The sequence below is a fragment of the Dryobates pubescens genome, chromosome 7 (assembly GCF_014839835.1).
Source record: "Dryobates pubescens isolate bDryPub1 chromosome 7, bDryPub1.pri, whole genome shotgun sequence".
Taxonomy (NCBI): Eukaryota; Metazoa; Chordata; class Aves; order Piciformes; family Picidae; genus Dryobates; species Dryobates pubescens.
Window position 1 is genome coordinate 6,241,483 of NC_071618.1, and position 23,237 is coordinate 6,264,719.

General features: G+C 43.1%; 1 protein-coding gene across 1 annotated transcript in view; it reads left to right on the top strand.

Moving 5' to 3' along the window:
* Nucleotides 1-23,237, top strand: part of SH3RF3 (SH3 domain containing ring finger 3) — a 304,360-nt gene that overhangs the window by 259,652 nt on the left and 21,471 nt on the right. Inside the window, exons 7-8 of the mRNA XM_054162979.1 lie at nucleotides 941-1,191; nucleotides 5,481-5,785. Coding sequence (XP_054018954.1) covers nucleotides 941-1,191; nucleotides 5,481-5,785 — 556 coding nt within the window. The remainder of the gene's footprint in view (nucleotides 1-940; nucleotides 1,192-5,480; nucleotides 5,786-23,237) is intronic.

Sequence of the window (23,237 nt, forward strand, 5' to 3'; positions counted from 1 at the left end):
GTCACATGGAATAGCCTGGGAGAGAACAGCACAGAATTATATCTCTGTTTCATGACATCTACTGCTGGTGGAAGAAAATTAGTAAGAAACCTGAGAAAGAAACTTGGAGAGAGAGCTGCTGAGCAGCAGCTGTCTGTGTCCACTGGTGTCCTCCTGTCCTCCCCAGTGTTCTCCTGCCCTGGTCAGAGAGTTTCTATCTTGGTGGTAAGGGGGCTGAACTCCTTGCATAGGAGAAGGAGCCTTGTTCCTTCCCTCTGAGCTCTACCCAGACACTTTTTATGAAATACAAACTATACACACAGTTCAAGTGAGCAGTGAAAGAGGGGTCAATTCTGTTTGAATTTTCAGTAAGGTCAGCTGCATTCCCTTCCCTTTTGCATTTTTTTAGCAAGTGTAGGCTAGGGCGGGTTACACTGGTAGGATAAGTGCTCAGCTACGCCACAGCCTGCCAACTCTGCTGCTTTTCAGTCCCCTTCAACAAACACACAGAGGTTTGTTATCCATCCTTTTTTCTCCCTATGGGGCTGTATGCAAGTTCAGTCATAAGAAAATATCTGGTTTAATTATCACTCCATTAGTGTCTGTGAAATAGCCTCTTTCTCACAAAATGGCATTTGGGAGATACCCATTACTTCTGAATTTAGATTTGTGGCTTTATTAGAAACTATCCAGATAGAAATGTAGCTTAAGCAAAAAAGTAATGGGATCTTTTCCATTTTTGCCCTGGACTTCTTCCCACATAGGATAAAGGGATGAAAATGTCTTCTAGCATCTTACAACTATGTCCTATAAAAACAAACATATAATCTCAGTTTAACATCTGAAAGGGTGTCACATCAACCACCCCCCCCAGCCTGAGCAACCGGAGGTGCTTATCAGTGTTGTGGCTAGATATATCAGGATCTCTGCAGCATGTTTACACTGCTTTGTCTCCATGCAGGGTGCCAGTAGGAGCTGGGCAGCCCAGGAACTGTGGAGCCGGGGGAGTTCCAACAACAAAAGGAGCCCCAGGAGCCATCCACCCCATTGGGGCTGGTCATACCAACACCACCACAGCTGTCAGACCAGTTGTTCCTATCACAGCTCCTCAGACGCATCCCCAGCTACAGGCGGCCTCTCCACAGCTGAATAACTGCTTGAGGTATTCAGCTCAGCAGCAAGCCAGCCAGACCCGCAACACCATGCAGATGGGTATGTGCACACCCACTGGTGCCTCTTGCCCTGTGACAAGAGGGTTGATGTCATACTGCTCAAGCACCAGCCTCTCAGATCTGCTCATCTCCACAACTTTCTTTCTCACATTAGTCACAGCTCAGTCAGTGTAGGTTGGAGTACATTTTATTTGCTTGTAATATATATGGGCCTCTATTGATCTCTGGGAACTGCATTGTGTTTATCAGATTGTTCTATTGCTACAGCTGAAACAGATTATAGTGTTTACAAATATTTATACAATTTATCTGAGTGAGAGCAAGCACCCTGCATACTGAGGAGATTAATGGTTCTGGATCCAGTTGGCTTGCTGATGGGAAAACACTGCCCTTAGCACAGGGCAAGTAATACAGGACTTAAAATTAAGCAGCATTTCACTGGGCTTCAGGGATGAAAGATATTTATTAGGCAGAACAGGACCTAGTGTTAGTGATAAAGCAAGAGATCTGAAAAATACTGCCACATTTTTGAAATGAGAGTAAGAGCTTTTCACAACAGGAGGCCTCTGTTCTTTCTAGGTTCCCTTTCTGATGTACAGCACAATTTTCTAGAGTACAATTTGTTCCCCCTTCCCTGACGTTAAACAGCTCTGATGTTGAATAAAGTAAAATAAATCCTCTGGTGGAACTTTACAGCAAAATTTAAAACATTTTGTTCTTTATATTGTATAGGGATGTAAGAGCCATTGTGTTTACAAAGGCAGACCAGTAAGGACTGTGACTGCTGAAAACTGAGGTCGTAGATACTAAACAGAGGAAGTACACATGAGAAATAACACAGCAGTGAAGGTCATGCATTCATACTTTTTGAAGCCAGAAGCCATCATTATGACTGTCTAATCTCACCTCCTACACAGTCCAGACCAAAGGGAAGAAAAAATAATCACACATGTGTGAATCTGAATCTTGAACTGTGCAAGTCTCCACTGCTCAGCAGTGGCAGGACTTCACATGCCATCTATGTCATACTGGGGAGTAATTGATTTATCCTCTTTTTGTCTAGTTCAGAAGGTGATGAAAGCTGGAGCTGGAGGTGGGGAGATTCAGGCTGGATGTGAGGAGGAAGTTCTTCACCATGAGAGTGGTGAAGCCCTGGAATGGGTTGTCCAGGGAGGTGGTTGGGGTGCCATCCCTGGAGGTGTTTAAGCCCAGGCTGGATGAGGCTCTGGCCAGCCTGATCTAGTGTGAGGTGTTCCTTCCCCTGGCAGGGGCGTTGGAACTAGATGATCCTTGTGGTCCCTTCCAACCCTGACTGATACTATGATACTACTATGATTTCCCTTTAAGTCACACCCTTCCCAAAGCCCTTCTGCTCACACAGATCAAAGGCAGAAATGTCTTGTCTTGGGCAAGGCTCTCAGGAAGTGATTGGGGTGCTTCTGGTACCTCCAGCATGCAGACAGACTCTCCTGAAACTGAGGTGACAGACCATATTGCCTCACATATTTGGCATGCCCCATAGCTTCCTTCCACGGTGCTGCTCTGCTGCACGTCCAGAACCTTCCTTGATTTAAGGGGAGAATCCTCAAGGTCACTCTGACATCTTAAAGTTCCAGAAGCTGGCAGTCAGGGTGACCCAGGGACCACAGAGCTGTTCCAAAACCTCCTAAGAAGGGAGTTCTCCAGCACCTCCAGAAGGTTCATGAGACTGTTGTTTTAATTACATAAACCTTTGCTAGGATAAATACAGGAAATTTTTCATAATTATCAGTATTTTTCTCCATATGGATGTCCTCATCATAATTTCTCCATAATGAATGTGGATCAGAGACCCTTAAGAGGTCTCTTTAGTACTGCAAGACGGGGAAATGCACGTTGACTTTTGGAAAAGCTTTCCAAGAGAGACAAGCTGGCACAGTATTCCAATCACGTTTCTGTTGGCTTGCAGTATACATGAGTAACAAATCAATTTTGGACAAGGCCACTAATGTAGGAGTACAACCAAAATGAAATATGAGCAGTGTAGAACAAAAATAGCCTTCAGTGAGCATTGCTAATTAATGGCATGTTTGATGCAGCACAGTCCAGATCCAGAGATCCCAGAGCAAAAGCATATATTGTAACAGTAAGCAGATGAAATTACAGAGCAAAGTATGAGAGCTCTGCTTGGAGCTGATTTTTCTCAGGCCATTTATTTCACTGTTTCTCATGCTTTCTGTTTCCTTTGTGTCTGAAAACTTCATGTGAAAGAATGGTGTTTCCTGTGTGGAAGAAGCAATGTACCTAATATGACAATCAAATCAATCTTCTGCACAAAAGTACCTGCAGTGAAATTCCCTTATTATGCTTTTCCTCTAAATTTAGGAAAGCCATTGCTCCCTGCAGCCAGTAGTTCAAAACCTTGACCCTACAAGCTTAACTGTCCTGGAAAATTAGATTTGTGGTAGTAGTGATTGCTCATCATCACACAGCTTCTAAACAGGAAAATCAGATGGAAGGAATCACTGCAAGATAACCAGTGGTGCCCTGTCTGGCTCTCTGAGAAGGAACTTCATTTTCTAATATAGGTTCTTGGTAATTCAGGGAGGGGGAAAGGGTGACTAATAATAAGAATAGTCTTGAAGGCATCTGTAATAACAACTTCTAGGCCCTTCTTCATGCTACATGGTAAAATCACATCGAGTTCAAGACTGATTAATGAGAGCTTGGTTGATCTGTTGTGAGCAACATTAATAGAAAGAAATGTTTCAAAGTCAAGTAATTGCTATAAGGGAGAACAATGTAAACATTGGAGGTGCTAATCTGAGGATCATTGGCTCATCATCTTCCATATCACTTTGGATAAAGGGGTATAAGGCTGACATTCCCTCCTGGCAGGAGTGTTCAGCTGTGCAGTGAGTATGATTAATGGCACTCCTTATCATTTCAGTCCCTAGTAATGGGTGCTGTTGTTAACTGCAGAAACCAAAGATAGCTGTTTGAGTTGTTCTAGCATTGTTATTTAGTTATATACTGAGTGAACTCCAGCTGTTCCTGTGTAAAAATATATCCTTCAGATGAATTTGTAAGAAAATCACATATCAGAGTGGGTCAGACATTTTCTTGTTCAAAGAAAAGCTGATTTGTTGGACTCAGAGCTGTTTTGTCAGGAGCGGGTGTAGTTCAACCAGACTTCAGCTAGGAAGCTGTCCTTGCTCTGGCTGCAAAGGGAATAGACAGCTGTTAGAGACCTGTTCTCTGCAGAGAAGAACAGCACAGTGACTGGATCCTGTGTTCACATCCTAGGTGAATGCCCTGATCGGAATAGAGGCTATTGTGTAGTGGCTGAAAATCGTTCAAAGGTTTGAATTTGCACTGAAGCAGAACTAAACCAGGTTATGAAACCCTGAAATCATTTGCAAAACGGGCATTTCCCAGCTAGTCCTACTACTGAACTGTTTAAGTGAGTGAATGTCTGAGTGTGGGCTTGGCTTCTGGTCTGTACATACTTGGGTAGAGCTGTAGGTAGGTTACACCTAAGCAATCAACCAATCTGGAAGTCAAAGGCAACATCATTGTGGAAGTGGGGCTGGAGCTTTGTCACATTTTCTGTAACGGGAGGCATGCAACAAGCTTTTGAAGACCCGGAGAGCTGACCTCAGCAGTGTGTCATGGTCACCATTAAACAGATGAGTGCTAATTCCTGGTTCCTAGTACTTGTAGGCAGGGTGTGCTCAGCAGGGACAGCAAGACTAAAAGGCACTGCATAGTCCCCTAGGGACTTTGCTGGCAGAGATAAGTTTGAGCTCAGAAATTCTCCAGTGGATTTCTGCTTAATTTATCTTGTGCAGCACAGTGATGTACTGTTGATCATTTCATTAAGGCTGAAACAAGAGACCTTCCTTTGTAGTTGCCTTCTTCAAGGCTGGTGTGGATCATCTGGTATAACCCTGTAGGCCCCATGTTGCATTGCCCCAAAACTTATTAGGTTAGGAAGGGCTTCTTAGAGGCTCAGAAAACAGCTCAGCTAAAATGAGATCAGGTATTTTAAAAACACAGTAGGCTTGCTATTTATCTCAAGCATGGGCAGGGGAGGTGGAGCTATTGCCTTGTTGCATCACTAGGGAACACCAGATAGTTTAGAGACTGCAGACAAGCCTTTTGCAGCCAGGAAGAGGATTTCTGAGATTTAGCCAAAAACAATTGCAGGCTGAGATTGCTTGGGCTAAAGAGGCTGTGATTTTGTGAAAGAGATCCGAGCTCTCCATTGGGTGTGGGTGCAATGCCCACTGAAAGGTCAGGTCTGGCAGTGCATAGGAGGCTTAACCATGCTTTGTCCTCCCTCCACAGCTCACTCCCCGGTGCCAGCCCCGGAGCGGCCCACCGCCACAGTCTCACCCCTGCGGACACCCAGCTCTCCCTCCCGCCTGCCAGCAGCAGCCATCCGGCCTCACCCCTCCGTCTCCCCACAGCACGGCCACCAGCCACCCACCCCGGGGGCCCGGCCCCTCATCCCACTCACCTCCGCTGCTGCCGCCATCACCCCACCCAATGTCAGCGCAGCCCACCTCAATGGTGAGGTGGGTGGTGGGCCCCTGGGTGGCCCTGTTATCCCTGGCCCTGCCGGCAAGGCTGAGGAGAGGAAGAACGAGAAGGTAAGGGCCACTTCACCCTCAACATGCTCTGTGCTCCTGCTGCTTCTCCCTGCCATGGTGCTGTTGAGGCCACCTGAGAGGCCACCCTGAGGTCATCTGGGAAGGTAGAAGCTGGTTTTCATTGTCTGCCAGCTTGGGCATCCGTGTCTCACATTATTTTCACAGTTCATTCTTTCAACCACACCATTCCCAACACTGCTCTCATGCATGGGAAATGAAGTTGAGCTACTAAATCACTGAATTTGCAGATTTCCTCCAACGACTGGCACCTGGATCTTCAAATTTGCAATGGCACAATAAGGTGTTACAGAAAACTCTTGGTCATCAAAATCAAATGGCCAAGTCCAAAGCCTCACTGTGTGGAAGAATGAGGACATCAGCCCCAGAGCAGGTGCCCCAGGCACAGTAAAACATTGACCTGTGAGCTGTTTAACTTCTCCAGAAACACCTGTTTCTTGCAGAAACTTTCATTGCAATTGCATGGCCAAATGGGGATAAAAGAATTATATACAGCTCATTGGGACATAGGATCAGTGCAGTGCAGGCTGGGTCTCTTAGGAGCCAGAAGTGAGACCAACAGTTGAGTGCCCATCTTTTGTGCAGCTTGCTAGCCAGCATAGCCAGCAAGCCAGCACAGAGAGCTGCTTTAAAAGCCCAGCCTTTCAGATTCTTGGCAAATATTTCACTTTGACCAAATGGTTACGTTGTGTTATCAGTTCCTATTTGTCAGTGCTGAGAGTTATCTTCATACTGCCCAGCAGAGCCCAAATTGCCTACTGGAAGCAATTTCTTGATGTGTGTCTGAGTAGAAGGAAGAGAAGTGGGGCCTGCTTTTCCTTTGCACCTGCGAAAAATCCTTGTCATACTTTCCCCCAATCTTTTCCATGGTGACATGCACGTATGGAGTAAACATTTACTTTGTACATTGTAATGCTGAAGTCGCAGGTCTTATATGGGGCCAGGGTCACAGATAACCACTAATTTCACAACATCAGAAATACAGGTTTTAAAATCCTTTCCTTAATCCTGAATTTTCTCTGAGTGTCTTTTGAGTGAGAGGAAGAGGGATTAGAACTTCTGCTCTGGATGTAAAACTTAGGTATTGGTTTGCAATGAACGATTCTGACGTGTGCATCAAGGACTGCAGGCTGTGTGAGCAGTACAATGCCTGACACTTTTGCAAGCCTGAGGAAGTGTATGGTATCTAATGGAAGGTGGCAGATCTGCATATTACCTCAGAGCTTTGTGTACTAGCTTATTTAATACTTCCTAAAAAACTTACCATTAACTTCTAGAGGTCCATATATTTTCATTCATGTGGGACTGCACACTGACATTTCCTAGACAAAATTATATTAAGTCCCTTCCTAAGATACTGATTTGGCAATGAGTATTGCCCAAGATCAGTTCAATACCTGGAAAGTGTCAGAGAGAAGCGACAGTATATATTTTCATGCCTGACTGGATTGGGTGGTGCATACTTGTCCTGTGTTGAACAATGTATCTCCTCCACATCATATTTCACTTTCATCTTACAAAGATCTGAGGTAACAATGCTTCATTGCCTTTTAGAAGTAGTGACTGATGTTTGGGCAGTTAAGCTGTGTTCCTAGAATTTGAGAGCTTTGGATAATATCACACTAAAAGCTATGTAACTATTCAAAAACAGGAATCTGTGAATCAGAACTGGAGCCACATCTGGAACCATGCTTGATATTTTCAAAGTGGAGTCTGGTTGGGAAGGTTTGTGTGTTTGGTTGGTTGGTTGTATTTTTTTCAATAGGGAGCAGTCATAACACTCAAAAGGAGTATGTTTGGAGAGGGCCACTATCTGTTTCCTGATAGGAAAACTGAAACAAGTGGGGGGCGGGGGGGTGGAAACAAAGCAGGGACACAACTACCAAATTACCAGATAAGCAAAAATCAGAAGCAATTTATCTGAGTTCACTTTCATTATATTAATCTGTCAGGTACTCTGAGATGAAAGGAACAGAGGGGATGTTAGTAAGAGGAGTGGTAATAAGGTCTTCAGCTCTACTGAACACAGGATGGAAGAAATGCACAGGTAATTATCTCCTGAAAAACTGAGCTCAGCAAGTCATGTCCAAGGTAAATTGTTATATGCTCTAGTGTTGTTCTTTTACCCCCACTTTGGGGGCCATTGGGTGACCAATGGAGGCATGAATCCTGTTGCTGTATAGCAATGAGATTCCAGAAATGCAGAGAGAAGAGAATCTCAGAAGTCCTCCCAGAAGTTGCTGCATTGTAGAATCCCTAGTGTTAGAGTCTGAGTCCCCCTTACAGAAGTCCCAGAACCCCCTAACAGATGAAGCAGCTAACAGAAGCCCCAAGCATATCCCTTGCATCATCCCTATGCTGAAGCCCTTGCCAGAAGAAGTAGCAAACTAACAGAAGCAGAAGTCCTAGCAGCCCTAACCCCCACAAGCCATTCCTAACCTAAGTCCCTAACCGCAGGTCCCTAACTAAAGTAACTCTTGCTTCCAAAGTACCTCTTGTTATCAGTCACTTAACCAGTAAAATCCAACCACATATATAAACTAGAATACTTTCCCAATAAGAGATGCCAGCATGTTAAGGAGATGGCTTCTGCAGCATGTCCCAATCAAAGGGTGCCAACATGAGGATATTGTTCTTAGCTCACATGGAATGCTACTGTTTTGCTCTACACGGCGTGCTAAGGAGTTGGTTAGCTAAGGAGTTGGTCAGCTAAGGAATCATGCAGTCTGCATGCATCCAGCAGCTGCCCTCAGAGCAGTGGCTGCAACACTCTAGAATTAGTATTGTTGTAATCAATAATTTTTGGTGTCCCATCAAATTATTAATTTTAATCTCACCTTAGTCTTTCCAGTTTCTTTTAAGGATTCACTTGAGGATGAGGACTGAATGATCAGAGGGAGAATGGCTGTTTTGGGAAACATTCTTTTGTTATTAACCACATTTTTCTTTCACACACTGATTGCCAGTGTGATTTCACTATGGTAGAGAGGGCACATGGTGTGTAGGAAGTCAGCTGCATTTGGGGAAAGATGTGCTGAGGATCCATTGGTTTTCATGGTTCTTTTGTAGGATATGTTTCTGTAAGGCCTATGGAGATAAACTGCAGTATTTCCACTTACAACTCTGACATAGTCAGATATATTGTTCCTTGGGTTGTTTTCTTTAGATTATAAATTCAGTGAGGTTGGTTGGCTGCTTGAAGGCTAGGCTGGGAGATAGTGGGAAAAGTATTTTAAGATAGCATCTTCTACCGATTTGTGTTCAATGATTTCCCACCTAGATTCCACTCAAGGATACTGAATGTGGCATCAAGGGTCAGCTGCTGTAGTGAGTCAGTATATGTGAGTTTGGTTGTTTGTTCCAAGACAGAATTGCCTCTACCTTCAGAACAGCCTTGTTGAGTGTGCTGGTGAGATCATCACTGTTAATGCTTTCTCCTGTGCAAATGTTTATAAGCCAATATCATGGGTTCCAGTTGGTGTGCAGCAGTCAGATATAGACAAAATCAAGGGACTGTGATTAGTTTTATTCTTGTTTCCTTGTGGTTTAAAGGCAAGCAGCAGAAAATATTCTACAGATTATGGTTTTCAGCTCAGCAGGGATTACTTTCTCGCTTATCCTGTATTAATACAACAAATAAATCCTTAGGTCTAATTTTCTACATCTCTAGTTTTCTATTTCAGCTTCTTTCTTGAAGGTCTAGATCCAGACTTCCAAATCTGCAGGTGAATCTTGCCACATACGTTGTCCGGTAAACTGCCATACTCTTGCTGACATAATCAGGTGGTAAAATATGACTTCTATGGCAGTCTTCAGTATTCACCTACCCCTAGAGGAGCTTACCTGCAACTGGGCTTGTGCTCTTCTCAGCTCCTTGTTCAATCTCCTGTCCACTTAGGGAACAGTTTCAAAGCTGTTCTCATTTACCAGCTGCTGGTGGTAGCTGATGAAAGCCTGAACAACAGAGAGCTTAAGTCCACTGTGCCACAAAAAGTGATCAAGCAGATGAGCACACTTAGAAGCAGAACACTTGTTATTTCAGTGCCATACAGACACATTACAAAACAGCAGGAAGGGAATGGCAATTTGGGGACTGAAACAAAGGAACATGGCAAGAGGCAAAGAAGTAACAGTGGTCAAGGCATCATAGGAGAGAGCATTTGCAGTTGCTGGGAGATATAGCAGGGAGCACTGGAGGAGTGCCAGTGAGGAGAGAGCTGAGGTGAAGGGTGCTGTGAAGGGTGGCCAGGTGGAGAGGTCATGAAATAGGAAAGTTGGACTAAAGGGCTGAAATGTATCTAAAGAAGGTAGTTGTAGAGAGCAAGGTGTAAAGCAGACTTTTTCTTCTTTTTCTTATATATTCCCAGCTTGATGTCAATTTTTCTTCTTTTCCTAGAAGAAGGTTTCCTTCCCCAGAAAGAAAACAGTAGTTCTCCCCCAAAGCCACTGTATTCGAGATTAGGAACAAGACTGTCCCAAAAACATCACAGGGACAGGAGGGAGCAAATGGTAAACACTCAATTTCCTTTAAGGACAGAGGTGGGGATCAGGGGTCCTTTGAGCTCTTGCTTCATCATTTGCTAATAATGTGTAACCATGTGAAACTCAAAGAATTTAGCCCCCGTTCCCAAATCTTCTGGACATCTGAGAGAAAGGGACTGAGATTCTAGCTGTAGAATGGAAGTAATCCCCTGTGGTTTTGGGGCTTTCTAAAATCTGAACCCTGCATTTTCAGCCATGATGAGCACTGCCCAAGTTCAACTGATAGATTACAGCTGAGATCTTGTAATTACAGCATGACTACTGCTTTGACCTCAGCCAATATTTTCTGTAATATTTTCTGCTGTACATAATCTGGTCTGATGCTTAATACCTCTGATGAAATGACTTGTTTGAATGAATTAATGGATTTCTTATTAAATGTGCTCCTCATTACATTAATCAAATCAAGCAAATCCTGCTGGGTAGTTTGACCATGGTAATTAAACTTTCTTTAAAATCCACTCATTTGGCTTTTGATGAGGATCTTGATTAAACTCTTCCAAAATGTGTGGCTCAGTATCTGCTAAAGAAAAAAGTAAGAATTCACACTAGTAAGTAGGCCATTAATTCATCACTGAATTACAGGATCACAGGATGTTACGGGTTGGAAGGGACCCCTGTGCCCGAGCAGGACCATAGAAGCTAGCACAGGTCACACAGGAACACCTACAGATGGGTCTTGAAAGTCTCCAGAGAGGGAGACTCCACAACCCCTCTGGGGAGCCTACACCAATTCCTTACTGTTATACCTAGCCAGAGGATACAAAAATATTTGAAAAATTGTCAGTGTAAAATTAAATGTTTCATATAAATGTGCTGAGAGATCAAATCTGTTTTGCAGCTTTAAACTGTGTCCCTGGAATAGGATAGGATAGCATAGGATAGGATAGGGTAGAATAGAATAGAATTGAACAGAATAGAGTAGAATTGAATTGAATTGAATTGAATTGAATTGAATTGAATTGACCAGGTTGGAAGAGACCTCTGAGATCATCAAGTCCAACCTGTCACCCAACACCATCTAATCAACTAAACCATGGCACCAAGTTGCCATAGGCCTCGTCCAGTCTTTTCTTAAACACTTCCAGTGATGGTGACTCCACCACCTCCCTGGGCAGCCCATTCCAATGGCCAATCACTCTTTCTGTGAAGAATTTCTTCCTAACAGCCAGCCTAAACCTCCCCTGGCGCAGCCTGAGACTGTGTCCTCTTGTTCTGGTACTGGTTGCTTGGGAGACGAGACTAACCCCCACCTGGCTACAACCTCCCTTCAGGTAGTTGTAGATGTCAATAAGGTCTCCCCTGAGCCTCCTCTTCTCCAGGCTAAGCAACCCCAGCTCCCTCAGCCTCTCCTCATAGGGCTTGGGCTCCAAACCCCTCCCCAGCTTTGCTGCCCTTCTCTGTTCACATTCCAGCAAGTCAACATCTTTCCTAAACTGAGGGGCCCAGAACTGGACACAGCACTCAAGGTGTAGCCTAACCAGTGCTGAGTACAGGGGCAGAATGACTTCCCTGCTCCTGCTTGCCACACTGTTCCTGATACAGGCCAGGATGCCATTGGCTTTCTTGGCCACCTGGGCACACTGCTGGGTCATGTTCAGCCTACTACCAACCAGTACCCCCAGGTCCCTTTCTGCCTGGCTGCTCTCCATCCACTCTGACTCCCAGACAAGCCACAAGAAGTGGGAAAATACACTGGGCCATTGTTTACTGATGTTAAGATAACAAGAGACATGTCTTCAGAAAATTTCCTTTGACCATGCACCAACAATTCTGCATGTAAATATAGAATCAGTAAACATCTGTCCTCATCAGTACCACTCATTTTCTCAAGTACAGGTCCTTCTGCTTAAAATAGCTATATTCCTCAAATGACACAGTTTATTTGGCATGATCCTGGTATGAGTGCTACATTACAAAATAGAACAAGCCAAGACCTGATTACTGGCCCTGCAAGTGTCGCTGCATGACTTGCATCAACACTTTAAAGCTTTTTTCTCCACCCAAAATAGGGTGGCTGCACCCAGACTGCTCACTGATAACTGTTCTGATACGTGGTGTGTCCCAAACCATGTCCTGGAAGAGTGTTAGTGGATACAAGACAAAAGCACAATGGATAATGGATGCAGAGCAGGGTTTGATGCTAAATCCTGGCCTGGTTTTGTATGGCGGTGTAGACATGACCAGAGAGATTTCCACTTCCACCACTTCCCCTTTCTGCTGGCACCTTCTTCTGCCTTTCCCTAATTTGCAGCTCAGCTCCTGATCCCACCTGGCAAAGTGTTTCAGTGCAGGCCTCCCATCTGAACACTTAGTCACCCACTCTGTCTTTATGTAGGGTTGGATGCTAGATCAAAGGCCTTTTGAAAATCTGTCTTTGTAAACCCAGCAGCTCTTTGTCCATAGTTCACGTTACAGCTGTCTGCTTAAGCTATTGGTTGGTAGAACTGAAACTGCCTGAAGGACCTGATCCTGCATGCTGGTGCACCTTCAGTTTTCAGTTGCCGTCAGTCTGTGCATTGCAGCTTCTCATATGAACTTGTCCCTGAGTGAAAAGTGTTTGCTATCACTTCATGACCACTAAAGAAATTTAATTCCTTATCCAGAAAATGGAATATCAGTCTCAAGAGTGAAGTGTTGGGCATTTGCAAGGACTTTGTAGATATAAAATGACATGACAGAAATAGTGGTCTCCCTGGGAATTAGTAAAGGAAGCGAAGGACAGAGTTGATGAAAGTAGATTTTGCAGATACAAAGTCAATATGACTGACAGTGAATTTTTGGAAGAGGACTTCCTGTCAGATACAAAATGATTTAATATTTTTCCTTTGTAATTGGTTCACCTAAGAAAGCCCCCCTAAGTTGTATAGGCATGAAATAGAGCAATAATGACTTCAGTGATTAGATGAAAGCAGTGCAAGATGTAAGAAGAACAAATTGCACAAGAGCAGAAGAGCCTGATTTGAATTCTTGGAATAAGTGTATCAAAATATAGAAAGCGTTAAGAAAAAGTAACATTGGAATAGTACATAAAGATTTGCATCAAAATGGCAAAGAATGTGTTCTGTGACACTGATATATTTGAGTACTCTGTAAGATATCTGAGTTGATCCTGGAGCCACCAACACCAACATTTCCCCAATCATTTTCAGAGTCAGATCTGACTTTTCAATTTAAAGTGCATTCTAGTTTGTTCCTCAGTAAAGATGCTTTAATCTAGGATATTTCAGTTCGGTTCTCTCCAGATTTGTTCACAGAATACATACTGTTAATTCATTTCCTCTCAAAAAAGACGAGAGGGTGTCTTCATCACAAATGAGCCACTGCTTCCCATGCTCAAGAAAGCAAATCTTGGCTCTGGGACTAGCAAGTGATTCACCAGAATCTTGGCCAGGGAGTAGAAACTTCTTTTTCTAGGCATGTGAATTCAGGCCACAAAGTTCTGTTTCAGGGCAGAGAACTCATGCTTAAAATCTCTCCAGCACCTTTTCCTTCATCGTTAGAGTTCAGTTTGACAGGACAAAACCTTGGCAACTCAGTGATGAATATTTTAAGGCTGGCAAATAACCCAGCCAAAAGCATGATCCCCAGCTGTCAAAACATAGAAAACTTCAGCTTTACAATAAAACAGATTTCTGTTATTTCTGACTGGCTAGAATTCTTTTGCTTAGATCAAGGGCAATAAGCCATTGATCAAAATTTCTTTTTCTTCTTCACATTTTTTGATGTTAGGAAATGCTTTCAAACTCCCCATAGATATTTCAGGCATTGCCTTTGCTGCCAAGCAGTCTCTGAGAGCTATTCCTCTTCTCTCTCCTCTCCCCCCGCCTCTGCTTATCTGCCTCATAATGCTGTCACAGGATTTCTCAAGTGTCCGTAGTGGATTCCTCTAACACATTTCCAGTGCTTCTGTACTGCATTCTCCAACCATAAGGGGAAGCAGATCCAGGGACTGAGAAGACAGAGAGTGCTTTAGCTTCAGGAGGAAGTTCAGTTTGTCTACGAACCGAAGATAAAGCTGTTTGGATGCTAAGGCACAGAATTCTTCTGGCACCTCTGCAATCCTAATTTTATAGCACAGAGGACCCATGGGCTTTATTGCTCTTTGGGGAAGAACATAGAAAGAGCATGCAAGGCATGCTCTTGGAAGCAGAAGGCTGGAGGCGTGTGTGTGCACGAGTGCATGTGCATGTCTGCATGTGAGCATCCCGGCACTGGTGTTCCCATGGCATTCCCCTGACTGCAGAAGGAATCTGCATGCAGGACCAGATGGCTGAATGGGGCCAGGCTGTGGGAGGGGATGGCAAGCATCTCCTTGGATTAGTTGGGTGAATTGTAAGCACTCCTGTGGTATTGATAGGAGACTTTCACACATTCCGGCTGTTGAAAGATCATAGATATGGGCCAGTCCCTACCCTCGACTGCACAACTCTACAGCTCCATGTCCCATCACAGTTTCTTCTCTCCCCCTGTCCTGTTCCCAAGGAATGTGGTTTGGTGTCTCATTCCCTCATAACAAGCTCCCAGTCACCATCTATAGGTTTGAAAAACTAGAGTGCAAATGCTGTCCCTGTCCCCCCTTTCTGCCTTGGTACAGTAACATACAAAGCTGGCACAGGACTGCTACTGCCCCACCACTCCCAGGAAGACATGTAAGGTAAAACCATCCCAGCAGAAAAACATAGTAAGTTGGATGCCTTGAAAACCATGATACAACTTGCAATGTGTCAGAGTTGATAGCATCTTGACTTCCCACGTGTCCAGGACTCATTTGCTTTCCTCAGTGGTTTTCCAACCACGAATTCACAATCCAGTAAGTCTTAAACTACCAAGAGGCAACAGAGATTATGCACTGAGATACAAGTATCTCAACTACCCATGCAGTTGTTTTGTGGAGACACATTTTGATCTTCGGTAGAGCATGAGACTCTTAATCTCAGGGTAGTGGGTTTGAGCCCCACATTGGGCAGTTGCAGTCTAAGGAGATAGAAGATAGTGTGGCTCTGTTGGTAGCACATAAGACCCTTAATGGGAAGGTTGTGAGTTCAAGCCTGCAGTGGGCAGTAGTGACAGGCTGGACTTGATGCTCTTTGAAGTCTCTTCCAACCTTAGTGATACTGAATCTTTCCTGAGAAAATTTGCTATAATCAACTTTTCAGTGCCCATGTTTTTTTTTGTTTTGGTCACACAGGTGCTAGTATTTTTCCTTGCTTTCCTCTGTCATTATGCATAATAAGTGGGTTAAAATATCTAGCGTCAATAGCAAAACACTCCAGTAAGCCCCACTAGAAAAATTACATCAGCTATATGAAATTGCCGCTTCTGACAAGCTTCAGTAACGTAGAAACAGCACGTTATAACGGATATCTGTGGCATGCTTCTGGCTTTAGCGTGTAACTCGAGGGCATAACCAAGTTATAGCAAAGGGGTAGTTATCTTATGGTGTACTTTTTGGTGGTTTTTTTCACTTTTCAGTAGCAGCAGAAAGATTCACAAGCCCTCAGCTTTTCTTTTGCCAAACGGTAAAGTCACTTTAACATCAGGCTGGGTTGTTGGGTTTTTTTTTACTAAATGTCATCAAGCATCTAGTAATTCCCTTCAGACCAAGTCAAGACATGGAGTCAGTGCTGGTCTCTGAAAGAAGAATGCTTTTATTATGCCCTCTGGAGAAAAAGTCAGTCACAAGATTTTAGAAAGTGCATCACACAAAAGTTGCTTTTCAAACATTATGTCTACATGCTGCCTGTGATCAATTAATATAGGAGGTCAAACAGTCAGCCTTTTAAAAATCAACTCATTATAAAGGCAGAACTCAACGTGTTTCTTTCCTTTTGTGCATGCATATTTATTCGGTTCGTGTTCACTGCTACATTTCTGTAAGTTAAGACTACAGAAGCTGTAATATTAACCTTCACTCACTGTATTCAGCACACTGGCAGCAGGCTGGCATTGTGCTTCATCTCCAGATGCCCCAGGGAGAAAAGATGTAGTTTAATGTGAGGCCATAGCCAACTTATTTTGCAGTAAAGTGGGCTTCCTGTAGTGTAGTTTCTAGTCCAAATTCATGATCATTTCAGAACTGTTGTATTTTTGAATGGCACTAGCTAGCCTTTTTGATGACTTGAGAGATCTCTATTCCCTCCTCTACAACATCATGTTATTCTTCATATCTTACATTTTGAGGTAGAAGAGGGAGGAGGCTGAGCAGGCAGATTCTATCAACACTGTGATGCCATCTGTGGCAAGGGAAATGCATAAGCTAGGCTTTGATCAGAACATAAAAGAGAGAACTGATTTTCCAACTTCTAATTTTTTTCAGGATAGATTTTATATCTAAGCCAGATAACCCCTGGTTGACAGGCTTAGATGCAGCCTGGATGAGACATCCAGCTGGCCAGCAGGAGTGACACAGAGAAGTTAGAAAGGATCATGGCCTCCTAGGTCTGGGATGGGTTTCCAGTCACCAGACATGAGAAAGTGAAATGTATGCCAACTACCTACTACTGATATCTGTCTAACTTTTCTTCAGATCATTCAGTTAAGATAATTCCACAACTTCTCTGCACAACCTATTCCTGTCCTTCATATTTGCAAGGCCAGAAAATTCCCTATTATCCCTCCTCAATCTTTTATGGTTACAGATGAATATTGCTGCTTTGTGTCCTGCTCCAGATGATCAACTGATCAGCATTCTTCTGACAGTTTTCCATGTAGTAGACAACTAATATGTTCAGTTCTCAAGAATTCTCTTCTTTCAATGTCACTGAGCCTAGTTCCTAGCTTTTCTGCACAGATAATGCTGTCTAGGCTGTGCTTTCATCTCTCCTCTTGGCAGTCTTCAGCTTGCTAGGGTCTTAAAGAGCAGTGTCCCAGAGCAGAGTTTTACTGAGACCTTGTTAGTCCCAATTAGGATGGAATAAATACTTTCTATAGCTGACACATAAGACATTTATTAATATGTTATTTGATATGACTTAATGGCCATGGTGTTCTTAGGTCAACAGTTGGTCTCAATGATCTTAGAGGTCTCTTCCAACAAAAACGATTCTATGATTCATACAGGGTCCAACAGTTTCAAAGCAGCTCCAGTTCAGAGCTCAGAGGTTCTGCCCAGTTCCTTTGGGCCAGCAACTGAATATTTATTTACACGGCACCAAGGACCAACAAAACATCATATTGCCTGCTCTGCTACGGGAAGATGGTCAGGTACGTCAAAACAATCATAGCATAGGAGCTTGAATAGAAGTCATGATTGCTTAAGCAATGGACTCCTAATTCTGTTATCTTTACAGGCAGACACATTCCAATCAACCACAATCAAACTGAAGATGAAACAATTCTGTCAGTGTTTACCCAGCTTGTTTTACTAATGTGAAAATAAAAAAGGCTGTCAGTCTGTACAGACCATCAGTCAATCAGCTACTGTGGTCAAGGGGAAATCTTGCACTGCTATCTGACTTGTGTAAAGCATTTTTCCACCTTGTCTCTGATAGATGGGCCTGGAGAGAGACGGTTATGACAATGCTGTCATTTCCACTCCGGTGCAGTACTCGGTTTTTTCTTTGTATACCATCATTTTTAGATGTGAGATGTATGTGACTAACATCTTCAGAGTCATTTTGAGCTGGTGTGTTAAAATTGACCATTTCTTGCTCTCAGCTGGCAAGATCCACCCTTTATTTCAGGTCACATTGACATGTTCTGCATGAATCAACTAGCTGGCAGAGTAAAGAGGAATATGCTGTATTTGTGTTATCATTGCTAATTATTTTTGCAGTAGTCACATGTGAAAACATCAACCAGATGTCACTGCCTCATTGCTCAGCATGCTCCAGACAAGCAACAAATTTGTGGCCAGAGAGCTCTTGAGGTTACAGATGTGACTGCCTGTGTAACCCATGTGAGATGCCACTCACTAGCTGCACCACTGAAATTATCCTAATTTAGGCATAAAGCATGTCCTCAGACATCTAGGGTTACTCAAATCAGCTTAAGCCTGACATTTGTGCTATCATGTTTTGTCTTACAGTTGGGTAGGATGAGGAAATGGAGAATATTGGCTTAGGTGGTACACATGACAAGAGGTGCTTAGTTAAATCAATGCAACTTGGTTGCATTTAATTATATGGTCATACCTACAGGTCATCTGTCAAGGAAAAATAATTGGATAAAACAGATAAAGGAAGGCAAAGCAGAACAGAAGGATAGAACTGCAATGTAAAACTAAGCTTAGTGCAAGAGGAATAAAAGCCATAGTGCTATTGACTCCCTTTCCCTACTTATACCCTGTTCCCTTTAGTTAGCTCTGTTTTTCATTCATGATCCTTCTTGCTCAGGTCTTTAATTTAAGAAGGGGGAAATTTATATTCCTACAGACCTGACTCTAGTGTAAGGGCATTGGGGGTGTGTTTTTTAACACAGAGTCTTTGACAGTTCTATCAGTTTTGGTGCCATGGGTTAGTTGTTTAGGTGGTGTTGGATTGGTTGATGGGTTGGACGCGATGATCTTGAAGGTCTCTTCCAACCTGGTTTATTCTATGTATTCTATGTATTCTATGTATCTTTATTTTTTAGGTAACAAAAAGATTATATTAGGAAAGCAAGATGAAATCCAGTTTTTACTGAAGAGAGGATGCTCTTATTACAAATGTTGTCAAGGCTTGAGCAGCTTCTAGCAAGCCTTTTGCTATTGAAAGAGCTTACTATTAATTACAGCCCAAGTGTTCTGACATTTGGAAAGCCATAGTGCCTTGGTCACTTCATCAAAGAAATTGTCATTTACATGCTGGGGCATTCCTCTGACGCTGACAGCCACTTACTTTGCAGTTCTTTAAAATGATGCTGGGATTCTTTCTTCATTTTTCAAAGAGCATACAGGATCAATTGGTCCTGATAAGAGAAAGGGACTTCAGCCAGCTCATTGTGTCCCAGGAGTAATTCACAGGGCAACACTTGGAAATGTGGTAGGACTGAAAATGCCTGTAGCGCAGCTGACAGAGGAGGTCACAGATGCTTCAGTTGCTTTTCCCACAAAGCTTATGAACCATTTGTCATAATTGATAGCCCCTCAGTACGTCAGACAACATCTCTGTCCCTGTGCAGTGCTGATGGGTGCAGCGAGGCCTATGATGTCCATGGACACAGAGCACCTGGGATCTCCTGTAGCCCACAGGGGATGAAAGGCTGAGCTTCCCCTTCCCCACAGAGAAGAAGCCATCAGCTTGAGTTTGGGGTCGCCATCGCTGGGGGTGTTCAGGGCGAGGCTTGACAGGATGCTTGGTTCCATGGTTTAGTTGATTGGGTAGTGTTGGATGATAGGTTGGACATGATGATCTCGAGGGTCTCTTCCAACCTGGTTTATTCTATTCTATTCTATTCTATTCTATTCTATTCTATTCTATTCTATTCTATTCTATTCTATTCTATTCTATTCTATTCTATCATTACAAACTGTTGGCATTTCTCATCTTGATGCTATGAAAGTATCACTTGCCTTGTTTGAGACATGCTGTCATGAAGGCAGGAGGAAACAGAGGCAAGACCTGATATTTTTAGCACCTGAAATAAATTACAAGTAATTTTTTGGGTGCTCAGATTTGATGCTGTGGGAGCTGCCAAAACTGGAGGGCAGCCTAGAGGGAGCATGAAGCGTTCATTCTCACGGCTTTAATGCTGTCAAGGACCTGCTTCTACATTGTCAGATCATTCAAGATCCATCAGGGTCCCTCTCATTCGGCCTCCTCACCCAGCTAAGATTACCCCAGCAGCAGTGGGAAGCCCAGCTAATTTTCAGAAAGATGTTGCCTAAGCAAGGGGAGCTTCTGCTTTCAGCACCTCCAGGCTACAGTTCATGCGGGTGTGATATGTTCTGTCAGTCTTAGCTGACTCCTCAGTCTCTAGCTAAATGTATCTTTCATGAACTGATAAAGTGTTTCTAGGAATTATTTCACTGTAACACGTTCCAGTGTCTAGTACACGCAAATCCTGGCAATTTTTCATTGTCCACAGACTTCTCTTCCATGGGGAATTGATTTTGAGAGAATTTACCTCCTGTGGTGCCTGAATTTTCTGCAAGCAATCTTCCCTCTGAGTGCAGGCCAGTCCAATACCGTTTAGTGTGTTGGAAGTGCTGAAATTACAGCCTGAGGTGGCAAAGCAGCTGAAGCAGTATCAAACAAGCAGGAATAGATACATCAGGGACAAGGGACAAGATGACCTCCACTAATCCAAACCTTTTACCTGTGTACTTCTGCTTTCTGTAAGAATACAAGTCCCACTTGCCTGTCATTTAGTAAGATTACAAAGCAAGACCAGGCAATTTTAGGTGTTTGCTTCTGAAATTAAATCCATCCCCTGTGAATGAGGAGACCCAGAGCTAACCACATGTAAGATTAGAGTATGTCAAAACTTCTATCATTGATTCTCTTTCACTCACACGTTCAATAAGTGAGCTTGCTCTGGCTTTCTGCAAAATGTGAGTGTTGCTCCTGGTGCTCCCCAGGACCAATAAATCTTTTTCACTTCCTTATGAGAGACAAGGAGCAGGAAGCTAACAGTCAGTCTAAATCACAGTATTTAAAAACACTAATTCTAAGCAGTTTCTCTAACAGTTCATGTATTTTCTCATTTCAGGATCCTGTGCTGTCAGTGAACCTGTGATGGATTCTCACTTAGTTTGAGTAAATTAACCTAAGGTTTTAGAAGGATGTTCATACTCTGTCCAGCTGTTTTGCTTAACTTCTCTGGAAAGCGCACTTAGTCTCTCACGGTTACCTAAATCATCTAGTCATAACTGATTTATAATAACACAAAGGTTTGACATTTGCTGGGCTTCAGTTTAGGGTAGGTCTTCAAGACAGGTTGTATCATTATACAGGAGACCCCCATGGTAGCTCCAAGAAAGCCTTAGTATGTACAAAGGCAGTGCAATGACAGGTTAGGAAGCAGTGTGGGCGCTGGGAGGCAATAGGGTCTTGTCAGCCCTATCGCCAGTACATTTGTGGATCCCTAGTGCAGGATGGGCAGTGCAGCCCTTGATCTACCATGCTTTGCATAGCAGAGATGGAGCTGAACCATGCAAATCGCAGTTGCATGGCTGTGAAAATGCTCAGGGGTTGCAGTTCTCAACCTTTTGTGTCTCTTCCTTGGCTGACACTGCATCCTGCTGGCTGCCTTTTGCCCTCTCTCAGACCCCTGCATCTGAGGAAGTATATGTGCAGCTGATTTCCCAAAGCTGGGAGGGCACAGGGGAGGACTCACTCCTGTTTCCTATACTTTTGCCTGAATAGCTATTATTACTATTACTATTACTACTACTATTACTATTACTATTATTACTATTATTACTATTACTATTACTATTATTAATAATAATAATAATTGTTATTATTATTATTATTATTATCTTTTAATTTTCATTTTTTAATGATAGCAGTCATTCTCACTGTTTTTATGATCTCTTTGTAGCAAGGTGAGGTCACCTTGTTTCATTTACCTGTTGGGACTTCCTGAAGTGGAAGTTGGATATGTACCATTATTTTAATAGGCCTAGCTAGATCCGTTCTCCATTAATTTGTCTAATCCACTTTGAACCTGTTCAGACTTTTGGCTTCCACTATACTGTGTACAGTTAGTCTCCATTTAATTATGTGTTGTATGAAAAAGTGCTTCCTTTATTTTACTTTTTACTATTTGCCTGATAATCTCCTTATGTTCCCCCTAATTCTTGCATTGTGGGAATTAACCAGTCTCTTCCCGAGTTAACTTCTCTGTGAAGGCAATGATTTTGTAGGCCACTATCCTATTTCCTGTTAGTCGTCTGCTTTCCAAGTGGGCATCTCCAATGCTCCCTACCTCTCATGGTCCTCACTGCCCTTCTCTGTGCTTTTCACAGCTTTACAATATGCTGTTCTAGCTGCAGTGGCCAGACCAGGACACGGGGCTCAGGAAAGCAGGCATAGCAGGGCTTCTTGTGCTGCTGTTTTCTACATATGTTTTTACCTCTTGCTCTACACCTTTCCTAACAATTCAACATGTTCTCCTTTGCCTTTTTGATACTGCTGAGCAACAATTTTTAGGACTGACTCCCTCTCTATGTGAAAAAAGGCAGTTTAGATGCAATAGTAGCATGGCAATACCTGGAATTTGTATTCCCAGAGTGAATGCTGCATTTGAGTTTTGGCCCATTTGATAACAGGCATTAATTTTTGCTGAGTATGGAGGTTTATTAACTCTAAGGCTCCTGCTGTGTACTGGAATTCATAATTCCCATTTAATGTAGCTGCCTGGAATTAAGTGCCTGGAAAACAGGATTCAGGAAATCTGACAAGCAGAACAAGTGCCTCTGTCAGCAGGAGATACTGGAAAGGGAAGGATGCCTTAGATCTTGTTTTTTCACTCTGAGGGAGTTACCTGCTTTCACTTGGGATTCATGGCATGTACCCAGCTCTGCAGGGTGCCAAGATTTCCTTCCAGAAATAAAGGGTGAAGATTTCTTATATGACTGAGCAGGAACTCTTGTCAATGCTTGGGCATCTCAGGCTTGAGACATTTGCATGTAACTCCTTGACTGAGTTTTCTCCCAAGATGAGATGGAAGCCCACCTTCCCCAAGGAAAACATGCATGCTTTATAAGCTTTGCAGAGGGCAGGAGAGCAGAGAAGAGATCTCAATGCTTTGTACTGAAGCTCCCTTACTTGTAGGGTAATCAAACATGATGAGTGACAAAGGGAAGTAAATGTCAAGTGTGTACAAGTATATCATGCTTATTTTCCTTTTTTATGTACCCAAAGAGTTTGCTCAATTGAAGAGAGAGACTAAAATCAGGACTAAAACACATCCATTTGAACTGAGGTCTAGAGATAGTGGCTGCTTGGAAATAGATTGAAATGTT